The 15993-nt window shown below is 45.4% G+C and overlaps 2 protein-coding genes across 3 annotated transcripts in view; both read right to left on the bottom strand.

Moving 5' to 3' along the window:
• The window catches only part of CEMIP (cell migration inducing hyaluronidase 1), a 127452-nt gene extending 114337 nt beyond the window's left edge, over nucleotides 1–13115 (bottom strand). The window contains exon 1 of one of the 2 annotated variants that reach the window (XM_055002494.1): nucleotides 12807–13115. The gene's annotated coding sequence lies outside the window, so the exon portion shown is untranslated. The remainder of the gene's footprint in view (nucleotides 1–12806) is intronic. The other variant, XM_055002495.1, reaches the window with a different exon arrangement.
• Nucleotides 1–14663, bottom strand: part of LOC129345254 (cell surface hyaluronidase-like) — a 73518-nt gene extending 58855 nt beyond the window's left edge. The window contains exons 1-8 of the mRNA XM_055002295.1: nucleotides 14631–14663; nucleotides 12376–12514; nucleotides 12151–12294; nucleotides 9393–9951; nucleotides 6458–6627; nucleotides 4289–4477; nucleotides 2955–3124; nucleotides 1648–1857 (exon numbers count right to left, since the gene is read on the bottom strand). Coding sequence (XP_054858270.1) covers nucleotides 1648–1857; nucleotides 2955–3124; nucleotides 4289–4477; nucleotides 6458–6627; nucleotides 9393–9951; nucleotides 12151–12294; nucleotides 12376–12514; nucleotides 14631–14663 — 1614 coding nt within the window. The remainder of the gene's footprint in view (nucleotides 1–1647; nucleotides 1858–2954; nucleotides 3125–4288; nucleotides 4478–6457; nucleotides 6628–9392; nucleotides 9952–12150; nucleotides 12295–12375; nucleotides 12515–14630) is intronic.
• Between the last annotated feature and the right edge of the window lie 1330 nt (nucleotides 14664–15993).

Below are 15993 nucleotides of genomic sequence, written 5' to 3'. Positions count from 1 at the left end.
AAGCACTTGTCATACAAGAACCAGAGAATCTGAACACCACATTGACACCAGGCGGTTTAGTGCCCCCCCACACACACACATTCATAAAGCTGATGTTTATTATAATTTGGAAACTAAGTGAAATTACATCTATGAACTAGGACATAACAGACCTTCCCTTGGAGGGTAGTCCTCTGACCAGATCTTTGTCACACTAAGTTGGTAAATATGCCTTACAATATTAGCAGTGGAAATCAAATTCCTTTTTAATTGTTTTATTGCAACTATTGAGCAACAGGATTCCAATTATTAATTGCATTCCTTGACATTTTCTCGTCTGGTTAACATAGCTTTTGCTGAACTCCTTCTTTGGAAATTTGCTTCTATTATGTAAATAAATAAAATAAATTTGATGTTTTAAAATATGTCTCAGTAAACTATTTTATTCACAGCTCCATTTGTCAGCCAAACAAATGAGAAATGGGGTGAAAGGGAATTTTAGAAGCAGAGTTTCTGGTATTTTTGGTAAAAAAATCCACACGGTATTTTTAAAAAATGTAAGTCAAACAGGAATAACTTTAAACATATTGGAAAACTTGTGCCAAACTTTGTTTTGCAATGATTTATGATCTCTTCTAAGTCAGGAAATTTCTGGCTGCTGGCCTGAATGAGGTGCTTCGAAAACATTTCGGTTAGATTGTTTCAAACTCGTGTTATTGGAGAGGTTGAGTGCTAAAGCTAACCAAGAGGGGTCATTGAATAACCATCAAGTGCGTGTTACTGCAGAGCATGAAGATCACTTAACGCATTGCTGAGCTATATATACATTGGGAAGCATCCCAAAATCATCTCATATTTGAAAGCCCAAAAGACCCTTAGACAGACTAACAGTGCAATCCTAAACAGCTACACCCTTCTAAACCAGTTATCATCAACGTATACAACCGTCTTCAGGAATGTAAATCATCAGGACTTCATTTTGTACGTGAAACTTTGCACAAAAATATATCTATCTAAATTCCTTACAAATACTACCTTTGAGACCCATTAATAACAACATACAAGACAGTTTAGAAAGCCTAGGATAAATGGAAAAAAATAAAGCCACAGTGGATTTTCATATCATGCACATCACTAAAAAAGAATTGGTGGTGGAAAAACAGTGACTTGCAGTGCGCTTTTGTGGGCTTGTGAAGAATCCCCGTTTTCATATGTGTAACAAAGTTCTAGCTCTGATTACCACCATGCCGCAGGGTTATATTGCCTGCTGCAATTGGGACAAAGACCCCAGTAACTAACAAACATACACCCTACTACAGGAGCCCAGGCAAAAACATTCCTGTTTTGTATCATCACTCCAGGCACACAGCTTTGTGCCCCTTTTGAAGAAGGCATTTCCTGCGCTGCTTTGTTGGAGTTTCTCTTTTATCTAAAAACTAAACAGCAACTTGCATTCCTACAGCAAAGAGGTTTTCCCTCCTAGTTATTCAATCTACAGCTGCCATATATTTGTGGACCACTGCTAGGAGTGGAATTCAGATTTCTCATTCTACAGAAGTGCAGTATTTGCCAGCATAAAGCCAGAAAACCATTCATTTTAAGTTGTGCATTCTCTCTTCAACATTCTAACGGATCTCGGTAGCAACAGAAAACACAAATGTGGCATACCAAAAGGCCATGAGCTCCATGGATGGCAACACACCTCGAGAAGCAGTGGTGGATGGCTAGGTTGTCCAGGTATGACGGCGGGTCATAGCCTCCTTTCTCATCCACGTCACCCGTCAGATGAAAATGCACAGGATAGCTGCCCAAGATTTGCTGGCCCATGTTTGTCAGCTCCACACCTGCCATGTGGACGGAGGTGAAATTCCTTTGGATCTATCGAGACAAAGTCGCAAGGAAAGAATTCGCAAGGTCGCAAAGGGGAAAGAATTCGCAAAGTCGCAAGGGGAAAATACCACAGTATCAATAATATCAAGTTAATGATGCATAAATATCATGGCTCTGAAAATCCCTGCGGAATGGGGATTTAGGATCAGGTATGAGGAAAACCAGGTAAATGTAAGCAAGTCAGAGGCCTGGAAGGGGTTCCCAGCCATGGCACGGCAACCAGCCGGAGACTGGAGGAGATGGAAAGCGACTGTAAGAAATGGCATGTCATCACTTCTGGGTTCCCCCTGGAAGTAATCTCATGCCATCAGCCCAATGGCCATTTTTTAAAATGAGCTGCAGTGGAAAACGAGGCAGGGGCAAGTAGCCCTGCACCTCTATGGCCTGATCTTGCAAGCTGCTGTACCAGCAGAGCAGAGATCAGGCTGAGACATCAGGCCAGCTGCACCAGCTCCAACTAGCAGTATCACAGTAGAATGGAAAATCCGCCCAGGTTGTACCATGAGTACACCTTAAAGCTGCCAACTACCAAACTACAGAGTACCTGCTTTGCATGCAGAATCCCCCAAGTTCATTCCCTCGCAACTGTGGCTAAAGAGTCTCAAGGCAGCATCCTTCAGGAAAGACTCTTCTCCAGCTGAGACTCCGGGAGCTGCTGAGCTAGAGGAAGCCATGGTCTACTTTAGAAAATGACTGCTTCATATTTGCTCTACTCTATGATGGTAGAAAGAGCATTTCAGCCACTGAGGAGCCAAAATTGATTGGTACAAACCATAAACTTTAAGATAAATTGTATTTAAAAATATACAGTGTGTTTAACTGTTGGGAGCAAGGCTGTTTAGGAACAGGAGATTTAGGCTGCAATCCCAAGGATGCTTTTCCTGGGCAACTGCCCCACTGGACAGTACTGGACTTTCCTTCTAAGTAGACTGCTTAGGCTTGCTCCCTTAGGTTGCAACCCTAAGAACGTTTACTGGAGAGCAATTCAATGAAAATCAATTCCAAGGACATACACTTAGGACTGCACACACGATTCCACCCAATTTTTGTATCTGACTGGTCAACAGTAGTTGAAACGTGCTTACTTTAATCTGCCCTCCAAATGTGTCAAAGTTGAAAAACTGGCAGTGATTTGGCCCATAACAAGCATCCTCCATCTCTCCTTGGATAAGTATATTGCGAGTCAAGAGGCCCACTTCAGCTCTCGCGTCCACACCATCTACAATTTCACCCATGTGAAGGTATTGCGGATTACCTGACAAAAGGCAAATTCTGCGTATGAGTGTGCATTCCCCCTCCATTATTAACATTCAATAACAGAAACACCTGCCAAGGTAAAAATGATCTCCTATCAGTGCTGAACAAATACATTGTACTTACAAGGTAACCCTAAGCCATTTCCTGCCCCCACAACTAGTCCCTCACCCTATCACCATTATATATTTTACTGTTACACTGTTGTTTTTCAACTGCCCCACTAGACGCCACCTTGATATCTTTGGCTAAAAAGTGAGATATAAATGGGAATAATAATAAAAGACCAATATATACACTTCTGGAAAAAAAAGAGAAGAGTCCTCCAATAGATAAGGCAAGATTCAGAAATTGTCAGTGCCATCCAAAGCAGAATTGCAACCTTTTAGGTCAACTGACTTCACTTTTCTTCAGATGGCACTGTCAATACGCAATATAAGACTAATAATGGAGATCATACACTTGGAAATTGTCATCGTCTTTTCCCCCAAAGCTGGCCAGCTGCAACAGCTACTTATGAACCAATGGTATACTATGAATTTTCCATGCTACCTGTACATTGGTTAGATAAAGGTAGTCCCCTGTGCAAGCACCGAGTCATTACTGACCCATGGGGGACGTCGCATCACAATGTTTTCTTGGCAGACTTGTTACGGGGTGGTTTGCCATTGCCTTCCCTAGTCATCTACACTTTACCCCCAGGAAACTGGGTACTCATTTTACTGACCTCGGAAGGATGGAAGGCTGAGTCAACCTTGAGCCAGCTACCTGAACCCGGCTTCCACCAGGATCGAACTCAGGCCATGAGCAGAGCTTGGGCTGCAGTACTGCAGCTTACCACTCTGTGCCACAGGGCTCTTATCCTTACCTTTACCTGTACATTGGTTGTATTCTATTATTTGTTAGTGCTATGGTTCTTTTCCCTTCGCAGTGCCTTCTGACCCCAAGAATATTGCCCACATGGACTGATAGCCATGTTCAGGATGGGACTGATGTGGGGGGGGGGAGATGAATGTGAGAAAGATCTCCATTCCTTGCACTCACAGATCGCAGGATCCAATGCTTTGTCACTTGGCAAATAGATATCTTGCCAGTGCTTGACGGCATACACCCTATAACTTGCTGGCTTTATAATGTCTACTTAGGGAGGGTATTTTGGCCGTACCATCGATCTTCACTTGGTTGGTCCCACATTCAGGGCAAGGCAGAAGGTCAAACTCTTCCGCTTGATGCATGGAATAGTCGGTGCTCGCAACTACAATTCTGTCTCCAGGTAACCAGCTCGACACTTCGTCCACCAAATCCAAAATTATGCCTTCAGACACTTCTACTTTAAATCCATGATGGGGCACTCCTGGGAAGGGAACAAATCAGTCTGTCACGTCATCATCTTCTGTAGCTGCGCATAAAGAACAATAAAGTCCTTTGCTGCCCATTTTCCAGCTTTTTCCTGAGTTCTCAAAGTCCCTTCTTCAGAAAACTTTCCCCAGATTATCCCAGGCTTCATGCTCCTTCCCTCCTTTTTTGCACAGAGGCAATGGGAGATTTCCTAAAATAGGAACTTCAGTTTGTTGCAATGACCAACTTCATGTGCCTTAATTCAGGCGTTATTTCTTTCTCAGTTAAAAAAAACAAACACGGGAAAGAAACCAGCCCCCGTTTTGGTAAGGTACATGAAGCCAGACATTGCAACCCACTTGGAGTTAGGTAACATGTGGCACGCAAGCACATGGCAATTTGTTGGTGGGGTCTGAATGCATCCCTCTTCCTGCCACCACAACCCCACCCCTTACTTTCACCTTGCAGGCTGATCACTTGAGCAGTACATGAAACAAAATACATAATATTGAGTCAATTAGCAAATCTTTAAAGCCGGGCGCAGCAACTGAAGGTCTCTGGGTCAAAAAACTAGACCCTTCTCTGGAGAATGTCCAATTTCCCTAGTTACCAACTTAGGAGTGAAAAAATGCACAGGAAAGTGGCCCTTGAAGCAACAAAACTAGCCCCCCAGCCCCTTTTTGGAGTCGAGGTAGTGGCCCCTCACATCTCATCTTTTTTTCAAGAACGACCCTCCAGGAAAGGAGAGGGGAAGGTTTCTTGGTGGGGGAGATAAATCATTACATCAGTTGACAAGGATAGACAATAATTACAGGGGAAAAGGACAACTATCAAAAACAGTGAAGTTGAACTCTAATCTCTTTCAATCAATCGTTGCATAACCTTGTTAGCTCACACAGAGGCATAAAAACAACATTCACACAGTCTAACAGTTTTCCCAAGCTTTTTACCCTGGCATGCCACAGAAAGTATGGTCTGTTACACATTTTATTATCTAGGACATATACATACTATTATCACATCATATATACATAATAATGTTTTAACATATATATTATTTACAAAACCATTTTAGGTGTTGTAGAAGCAACAGTGCTGGGTAAAGGACCCGTGGCCCTGAATGAAGTGAGCATGGACATTCAGACCTCGAATTCTATCAAGATGCAAAGCAAGGAGGCCCCCCTTTCAGTCCTTCCTCGGATACCAAATGGCCAGATCATGCCATGAAAAAGGAAGGCGGCCACTAACACAATACTGTTAGCACCACATGAAGTTCACTGCTGTTGAAACAACAGGGGATCAAATGATCGGCAACTCAATCCAACGGCTCTGTCTGGCCAAAGGGAATGGAGCTAGGGGTTAGGGGTGAGAGTTATCTCCACAAGGATATCATACCAACAAGGCCACGAGTGAGGGCTTGGGGTCTACTGCACCAACGCCAAATGAGGCTCAGAACCAAATACGGTTCTTCCAAGAAAGAAAGAAAAATCTTTTAGGTGTATTGGAGAAGCAAATGGGGCGACAGAGTAACCATTATGTGAAGGGAATGGCAGGCTAAGATTTTTATGGGCCTCTTAGAGGTGCTTTACAGAATGGGAAACGAGAGCGGCAAACAGCTGCCAGTTATCCGAGTGCAAAATATCCACAGATCGCACAAAAGAAACAAGCAAGAACAGCAAGATTCGAGTTGAGTAGTATCTTAAAAAGGTTTTCAGTGTATAAGTTTTCAAGAGTCAAGCACCATTCATCAGATTTTGACAAAGGTATTTGACAAAGAGAGCTTTGACTCTTGAAACCTTAGAAATCTTATTGGCCTTTAAGGAGTGAGTGGATTCAAACCTTACTTTTCCACTGCAGAACAACATGGCTACTCACCTGAAACTACTGAGAAAGAACAGGACATTGTTCTAGGAATCACAAAAAAGGAAGGGCTTTCCCAACCATGCATGAAAGGTAAAAAGGAATAAAAGACCAATATATATTCACGTATCCGTACCCTTGATCCAGCCACTAAAAGCAGTGATTCTAAAGCCGACACCATCAACGGTCTGAAAGTCTTTTGCCGCGATCGCAAGCCCTGTTGTTCCATTCCCTTGGGAAGGCTTTGCATCTTCCGTTGTTGAAGACGGGTGGCCCCCAAGGATCCCAACCAGAGCCCAGGGCTGCCTGAGGAAGGACAGGAACAAGCTTCAGTGGCAGAGTACAGCCCCAACTGTCAAGACTGTCAACCGGCTTTAATTTTGGGATCTGAACACACGAAGCTGCCCTCTCTTCAGTCAGAAGGATCTTAGTCTATCCAAGGCAGTGCTGTCTACTCTGACTGGCAATGGCTTTCCAAGGTCTCAGCTAGAGGTATTTCCCATCACATCCATTTTAACTGAAGTTGTCAGGGATTTAACCAGAGACTTTCTGCATCCAAAGCAGACACTCTACAAGCAGGTCACAGCCTCTCCCTAGTAAGTATGAATACATGAGGCAGCAATGCTCTACCTAGGGCAGTCTTGTCCGCTCCAATTGACAATGGCTCCCCAGGGATTCTGGCAGAAGTCTTTCCTATCACCTACTACCTGCTCCTTTTAACTGGCAATGCTAGGATTGAGCCTTGGACCTTCTGCACACAAAACAGACACTCTAGCATTGAGCCATGGCTTCCCCTATTAAAGAAGCTGCCTTTTACTGAGCTAGTTTCCTGGTCTGTTAAGGTCAGCCTTGACTACTCAGGCTGGCAGTGGCTCTCCAGAATCTCAGGCAGAGACAGTCTGGTGCAGTGGTTTAGAGCGGCAGGACTCCAATCTGGAGAACCAGGTTTGATTCCCCACTCCTCTGACTGAAGCCAGCTAAGTGACCTTGGGTCAGTCACAGCTCTTTCAGAGCTCTCTCAGCCCTACCCACCTCACAGGGTGATCGATGTGGGGATAATAATACCATATTTTGTAAACTGCTCTGAGTAGGCATTAAGTTGTCCTGAAGGGCGGTATATAAATCAGATGTTATTATTATTATTATCATTATAATCTACTATCTGATCTTTTTAACTGTAGGTGCCAGGAATCGAACTTAAGACCTTTGAGCATGCAAAGCAGAGGTTGTGCCATGGCTCCCACTGCGAAATTTAAATACGGTTTACAAAGTACTAATTTATTTATTATTGATTGATTGATTGGATTAGATTAGATTAGATTTGATTTATACCCCGCCCTCCCCACGAATGGGCTCAGGGCAGCTCACAACATGTATACAATACAATAGTCATAAAAAACTGTAAGATTAGCAGTAATTTAAAAAGTCATTAAAATAATTCAGGCGCCTTCTATATATAGGCAGTCTGATTATGAGCCATGACATATGGGCATAACACATAGCCATGGGCATAACACATACCCATTTTGTTGTTAGATACTCAGATAACAGTTTTAATTTAATTTACTGAATAGCAGAAAGGGCAGAAACCCTTGAAATAACAATGCCCAAGAAGGCTGATAACAAAACATATAAGGGTAATAATTACCCAAACATAAACACCCAGCAACAGCAGTCCAGCACTCATGGGTAACAATTACCCAAACACACATACCCAGCAACAGCAGTCAAGCGTACAAACATTCCAACAGGCAGGAAGATGAGATAATCACTATCACTGGTTTTTGTGTAAATAAATGACAACAGTAAGATAAATTTTTTAACCCTGCCCTTCCCCCAGCCATCTCACAGTGGCACAAGCAATTCTCCAACAACCCATTTGAGATGCAAAATAAGACAGGAGTCCAACAGGACCTGTGAAGGTAACATTTATTCCTCCAGCAGCTTTGGAGAGTTCATTTCATCAAATGCATCTTATGCTGGAAGAATCCTTGCCAGTTCTTAAGGTGCCCCCGGACTCCTGTTTTATTCTGTTACTGCCGACTAACCTGGCTACCCATCCGTAATTATTGTAATGTGAGCCAGTTAAGACATCTTATTTTGCACCCTGCATATGGTGGAGAGAAGAGTTTCGGCTCTGCATTCATTTGCGTTTGGTATAAAATTCTGAACAATGTATAAATGGAAAGTCTTTGTGCACAAGATACCCAACTGCTATAAAGATCTTGGAATGGACAGCGGTATGACTGTTAGGAAGAAAGCCCAGGAGCTGTCCATGGTGACACTACAGGTTTTCAACAAAGCTGGTTTGGGGGAGTTCTGGCCATATCTAAGACTGCAAAACACTCTCAACTAATCATGGCTGGTTCTAAAGCCAATCAAAGTTCAGGGATGGTTGCACATCTGAGATATCAATGAATCTGACAGTTTGAATTCCAAGAACTAAAGCCAACTTGCTCACTCGCTCTCTCTTTTTTAATCTTCCTGTTAGCCGTAAAGAAGTCTGACAGTGCACTGACAAAACATGCTAAGCAACGAAGAATAAAGGAGAAACCTTTTTGAAACTTGAATTCCTCAGCCACATGCTCTAGTCCACAGAACTTTTCAAAAGCAGAGTGACATTTTCAATCAGGAAGGCAAGAATTTCGTAATTCCAGCCCACTACCACAAGATACAGCAATTGTAGTTTGGTTTCCTCTATGCATGCACGCACAAACACATACTTGTTATAATCAGAAATATGCAAGTTAGCAGAGCCACCCAATCTCCTAACCAGCAACTCCAGTCTTGAAGAATAACCATGAACAAAATCAAACAAGAGTCCAGGGGCATCTGAAACACTGTTCTTAAGTAAGTTTCTGTGAGTCAGAGCAGATAAAGCCAACAAAATGAGCTCAGACACACAAAAATTGATACTGGAATAAAGTTTGGGAGACTGGACTCTGGTTTCATTTTCCTGCCAGCACTAACTGCGACTAACACAGTTACCTATTGTGTTATCGTCCATGGGTTCATATACCTATACATACAGAAACGAGCACGCAAATCAGAAAGCACGTTTCGAATGTTACCTGTATCCCAGATGCACGATGAATTCACTATGGAGCAGGTCTCTGAGAAACAGTCGGGTCTCTAAAGTCAAGCTCTTCGCTGCAGAATCCCCCACTGCAATGGCTACTGCTTTGCCTGGGGACTGACGAGCAAGGAACTCCCTTAACCTCTGGTTTTCATCCACAAGGAGGTGAGTGTCAAAGCGATCAGCAGCCACCACCCGGGCCATGTCCACATCAACTATTCGGATGTTGAGGCCGCGGCTGCTCCAGTGCTTCTCAGAAACATAAGGGCCATACTGAAGCCCACCAGGGTACAAGGTTTTATCCAGCAGTGTCCAAGATCGAGGCTTCCTGCCGTGCAACTCCAAAATCCCACCGCTGCCAACACCCAGGAATTTCTTGCCATAGCCTTCCACTTCGTCGCCTTCAGTGGCTTTGCCGTACAGGGAGATGACAGCTTTCGAATGGTAGGGGCAACTCTCAGTGCCCACATAGAGTGCCCCCCCATCTTCCAGGAGGATGCTACGCACCCGCAAAGTGATGGGCTGTTCTGGATCATCTGCAAATACTAAGATCCCTGGAACAGAAGCAGAGATCAACACAGTCCTCCTGGATATCCACCCCAGCCATAGGTTACTTATTTGGAACATTTTTATTTCGCCTCTCCAGGGAAACTGCTCAAGGTTAGGCAAGTGAGGGCATGCATTCGTTGTTAAAACAATCACTTTCTAGAGTTCATCAGCCACACGGACACAAAGCAGGGCTCGATCACACATGCAAGTAATATCAGTGGGCTTATCTATGCCCAAGCACGGGCAGTGGAAGATCTGAGGGCAAGTTACAGCATAAATCAAAGACAGGCAGTACAATCCTAAGCATGTCTACTCATAAGTAAATCCTACTCCATTCAATGGGATTTATTCTCTACTAAGTGTCCTTAAGACTACAGCCTCAATTTTTTTATAACAGGAGAGAGGAATGCACCTCAAATCGAATCAAGGAAAGGGTTTTAACTTTTCGCAGGTGACTGTTGGGTGATCGTTCCTTTGTTCTGCTCCAGTTTTTAATGAGATCTGTCGGTTTTATTATTGTTTTAAATGATTTTAACTATTTATTGTATTTAAATTGTGGTTTTATGATGTTGTGACCCGCCCTGAGCCCGCTTGCAGAGAGGGCGGGATATAAATCTAACTAACTAACTAAATAATGACTATAGACTGAGAACGCGGCACACAAAGGGTTAAAAAAACTTCTTCCAGCCCGGCTGCTCTGATCAGGCTCCCCTCCCACACAGCTGTAGTAAAAAGAAAAGCAACCCAACCACAGGTCTCCAGATCATCTTCAACATCCGAACAGGCTTCTCCGAGAAGCATTACAGGGGCCACTAGCAGCCCAATCCTGAGCAGAGTTAACTTAACACCTGTCTAACTCTGTCCAGGACTGCCCAGTACATTTCTGTCTGTACAGCAGCCTATTCACACATCCAGCCAAAGGGTTAATCTCCCACCCCACCACCTCCGCCATGAACACGCATGTCTGAACCAGCATCGGGTAACAAATGGAGCATCCTTCAACAGAATGCTTGGGCTCGAGACAGACAGGCTCTAATACCCTCATGTTGAAGTTGCTCCCTCGTTTATCTTAGCACCTTGCTTCCCTTCCTACTCTAAGCGCAGGATGCTAAAGACTTTGCACATTGAAAAATGCAGTTTTTAAAGCAAGGGAAGCTATCCAGACAGACCAACTTCTTCTTCTTCTTGGGTTTGGAGGAGTGCCATCTCCCTCCCCCGGCTGGTAAATGTGATGGGAACAGCAGTTGAACATTGCCTCTTTTGAAGGAATGCAGTCTTAATTTTATTTTTACACGAGAGTTAAAGAGAGGTAGCAGCCCCAGTGCGAGATATGGGTACATTTGCGCAAGGGAAACATCAGGACTTTTGCCAGCCATTCTTCCTTCCCCCATTGAAGTTCTAAGAATGCTCTTAATGGCACAGAGCTGCTATCTGCAGAATACAACCCTCATTCCTCAAAAGCAGGGTGGGGGTGGGAATCAGAGCTCTAAATTACTAGATCAGATTCCTAAATTTCCCATCCCCCCTCTAAATAAGGCGGGGCACAGATTTATATAACATGTACATCCGTACACTGCTCATTAATTCATCTGGAAAAATGATCACCCACCCACAGTGAAAATGAAAGAGGCGCCGATTCACTACCCTTTGGAGTCTCTTGCTTGCAAGCGTAAAGGGCAGGAGGTTTGAAAGGTGTTAAGAGGTTTGTTAACCCCTGGATAATATTGAACCACATCCTCCATTCTAGGGTCTTGCCCCTACATCTTCAAACGCAATCCTAAACCCCACTGAATTAAATGAATTTTAGAAGACTGAATACCTACTGGGGCACATTTTCACCTGTCCATAGAGAAGGTCAGGGCAACATACATGGATCTTGCTTCCCTGCTTTATTTTCACAACCTATGAGGTTTTGCTCAACTGCCCAGGAAGTTTCAAGGCAGGGTGGGGATTCAAACCCAGATCCTAGACCTACACCCTTCGCCACAATGCCATACATTTAGTTTGTACCTGAAAGATCCTGCGTAACTTTACTTCCCACAGCATTCAACCAGACTGCGAAAATCAATGGAAGCAATTCTGCCCGGGGTTGTAGAAGCACCCCTGAAACCCTGTTGGCCTCAGTGAGGCTCCCCCACCAAGAAAATCTAACCACCTGATCTCTTCTCCCCAGCCCCCTTTTACCCCGAGGTAACAGCCCCTACCTCCGTCCCGGATCACTAGGGAATGCAAGGTGGCCGAGCTCTCCAAGCGCAGCGCCTCCCCTCGGCCGAGCACCACGGCGTGGCTGCTGTTGTGGCCCGGGCGCCACTGGGCGAGGTGGGTGCCCGGCTCCGGGCATCGGTTACCTGCAAAGAGAGAGAGAGACGGGCTGCGATATTCGTCAGGAGAATGGCCGAGCGAGTATACACAGTGAGAAAAGTACCCACCTGGGCGCGCGTCGAGGGGGATCCGCTCCGGGAGGATGGAAGGAAGGAAGGGCTCGGCGAGGAGGACCACCTGATGCCGGCGCAGAAGTTCCCGGGCCAGCCGCGCACGCTCCTTGCGCTGCGTTCGCCGTGCGCTCGGCTAGCCACAGCGCGCCGCCGGCCCGTCGAGGCTCCCGGATGGAATCGCCAGGTCGGCGCGCTCGTCTCCAGCAAGCGCCTAAGCGGCGAGGTGTCTGGAAGAGCCAGCCCGGCACATCGCAGGAGAGGCGACCGCGGAAGAACAAGACGGCGCAAAGCCAAAGAGTTACCTACCTGCCTGCCTGCCTGCCCTTGTCCGCCGCCTTTTCCAACCACCTCTGCAAGAGCTCTAGCATTACCATGGTTTACAAGATACATCCCCCCCCCCCCGTGTCCCAGTATTTGCAACCCACCGGCGCGCAAAAACTTTCCTCCAGCCGCCTCTGCGAGCGAGCCGCCGTGTTTCACCTGCTGCAGCGCCTCCTGGCGGCGCCGCCTCTGCGTCGCAGCCGGGTCGCTTACCTATCGCCCTCTGCTAAGGCGCACGCTTTTTATTTGAAGCGCTTTCAATCCGGAGCGGCGTTTCCCTTCTTCTGGGCTCAGAAGGGGTCTGCGCTCCGGGAAAGGCGATCAAGAGCACGGGGAGAAGGGAAGAAAGCGGGGACGGTTCTCAGCCCGGTCTGAAGCCGCCACTACTCAACCCCAAGTCCTCCAGAGCGAGCGCTCCCTGCCCGGCTTTTTGGAGCACGCTACCAGCCTGCCTATTTTATAGGCGATCGGGGAGCCACGCTGTTTACACCAGCTGAGCGCCTGGCTCCTCCCCGGGCAGTGACGCTGCCTTCGCATTCTGGACATACCGCGCGGCTGCTGGCGCCGACTTGCAAGGAGGGAAAACGGGGGGGGGGGGGAGAGCAACCCCCCTCCCAAAAGCAACGAAGACAAAAAAACTAACGACTCAGCCATTCCGATCGCTTTTTCCTTCTGCATCCCAATTGCTAAACGACTCCTGCCAAGGTTTTTGGAAAGCGAATCGCCCTCCCCCTGCCTCCTCATGTCCAGCTGGGAACGAGAAAGCAAATCCGTCCAGGCTGCAAGCTTGGCCACTGAACATTCACACGTGCCGATTAAAGCGCTTTTGGCGTGCACGTGGGCAGCAGAGGGGAGTTCTTACATTCACTTGTAGCAGTGAATGGCCAAGAGGAACTACTGACAGCTTGGTGCTTTTGGAAAGGTATCAAACAGCTTCCGCTGTAAGCCACTTTCTTCTACAGGAAAGGCCACTTGGTCCCAAAAATAACCAACACAAGGAGAGGGGTTATTTTGGGGAGGACTATCAGAAATAGTAGGGACTTCCTTTGACTTGGAGTTCACTACTGGTGTCCCTTACAGTGCCCGTCCTGAAATGCATTCAGCAGGGCTTTTTTAGTGGTGGCACCTCACTTTGGAATGCCCTCCCCACATGAGGCTCGCCTGGTGCCTACTTTACTTTAGTTTAGGAGCTAGGTCAAAACATTCCTCGTTACCCAGGCTTTTTCTGTCTTTTTTAGCTGCTTTAGCATCCAGTCCTGGACTGAGGATAGTAATCTATATAATTTTAAGTGGATTGACCTACTGACCACTGTTTTTAAACCCTGGCTTGTTTTTAATAGCTTTGTTTTAGTGGCTTTGTTTTGTTAACCGCTGTGGTTTATGGTTTTGTTTGACAATAAAAACTCCTCCAGAGCACATCCATGGAGAGAAAATATATACATCTGCCAAAGAAAGAAAGAAAGAAAGAAAGCCAAAACAAGATTTCTCTGAACACATGCAGAGTGTGTGGCTCCTCACTCCTGAGAAGTTGTCACCGGCCTCCACTTTTCAGGATGGGAATGCAGGGTGTGTGTGTCTTAATTTTACTAGAACCAAAGCACACAACAACTGAAAATGCAAGCAAGCAAAATTCAAATGTGACAAAGGAGTTCATTTCTCACCACCACCACCTCCCCCCCCCCCCGCCGAAGTTTTCTCCTAATTTTAGTCTAGAATGTGGGAAGACCCATAAGGGGCTATTGCTTCAATTTGAAAAGAGCCCTGGTGGATTGGACCAAGAATCTGCCTAGCCTTGCAGGTTTGTTTCCAACAGGCAACAGGCAGAAGCTTGCAAGAAGGGAATAAATGCAAAAGCCTTCCTTTGTTTCAAGGTAAACTGCCTCTAAACATGGAAGTTCACATCATAGCAGAGAGCCACTGAGCCTCACCCGCTTTACAAAGACATCTAGGCTGGCTACCATCCCCAGCTCTTACTGGGGCTTTTGTTGTGAGATGCTTGTGGGCCTTTTTGTGCCTTCTGAACCTACGGCCAATTTATTTCAAGTGACTCTAAATTCTAGTGTTAGGAGGGGGAAAGGTGAAAGAAAATCTCTCTCTCTCTCTCTCTCTCTCTGTCTGCTGTTCATAATTTTACCATCATGTTCATCACCCTGCTCTCCTGTCCCAGCTTTTAAGTCCCAAATGCTTTGAGCCTTTGCTAGTAAAAAAGATGTTGCAATCCCTCCATCCTGTTGATTCGTTTCTATACCTGATCCAATGCTATCTTCTGCAATGAATCAGAATGTCCCATCTAACAGGACAGGACATATCATCTCATCCAATTTTTTTTATTTTTATCTAATCTGTTGGGTTTAAAAAAACAATTAAAGATGCAACTTCCTCTGGGCATAGAACGATTGCAATGTAGCAAGACATAAATCAAAAGAATTTGTGTAGAGAAACATGTTGTTCTTTTTTTTCTCTCTCTCTGTTCAGGAATTCAATTACTCAAGCTGCCTACAGAGGACAAATTTTAGTGGGAGGAAGTATCATAATTCTGTATATTTCCATGCCTTGTTTCCTAACAAGGTGGGGTTGCCAACAACCTGGAGGAGGAAAAATGTCTTGCCCCTTTAACACAGCCTCGGGGTGTGGAAATGGACAGTTGCCGTTTTTCACAGAACAGAAGTAAACAATATCTCCTGTTGAATATCATCCCTTTAAGTGTCTGTTAAAGGGACAAGACCATTTTTTTCTCCAGGTTGTTGGGAACCCCACAACCAGGTCCAAATGTGCGGGGAGATTTCTGCATCCTCAGATTCCCAACAAGGTAGAAACCACTTCTGAATTATATTTCATTGACAACTGACCAATTATCTGTCCCTTCATTAAAGATAAGGTTGTTTTCCGCTGAGTTCGCCAAGAATGTAAATTGGTTTTGCTGAATCAGACCAAGACCTATCTATCCCAGCATTTTGACTCCAGCCAGGCAGACGCCTCCGGTAAGTTCCCCAGCAAGCCATGCAGGCAACAGACATTTCCCGGTTGCTTGTCTCTGGCAGCTGGTATTTAAAGGTAAACTGCTCCTGAGCACAGAAGTTCCATTTGGGTAACGCAGGACACAGCCAACATTTACCCACAGCAATCAGCACGCAGGCATACTGCCTCTGGACATGGAGGTTCCCCTTTAGCCTTCATGGCTAACAGGCACTGATAGATTTATTGTCCATGATCCTCTTTTCTAAGAACCATCTAAGCTTGCAGCACACACTACATCTTGTGGCAGTGGGTTTCATCAGCAACATGTATTGT

The sequence above is a fragment of the Eublepharis macularius genome, chromosome 18 (assembly GCF_028583425.1).
Source record: "Eublepharis macularius isolate TG4126 chromosome 18, MPM_Emac_v1.0, whole genome shotgun sequence".
NCBI lineage: Eukaryota > Metazoa > Chordata > Lepidosauria > Squamata > Eublepharidae > Eublepharis > Eublepharis macularius.
Note: the sequence above shows the minus strand (reverse complement) of the source record. Positions and strands in the feature narration are given on the sequence as shown.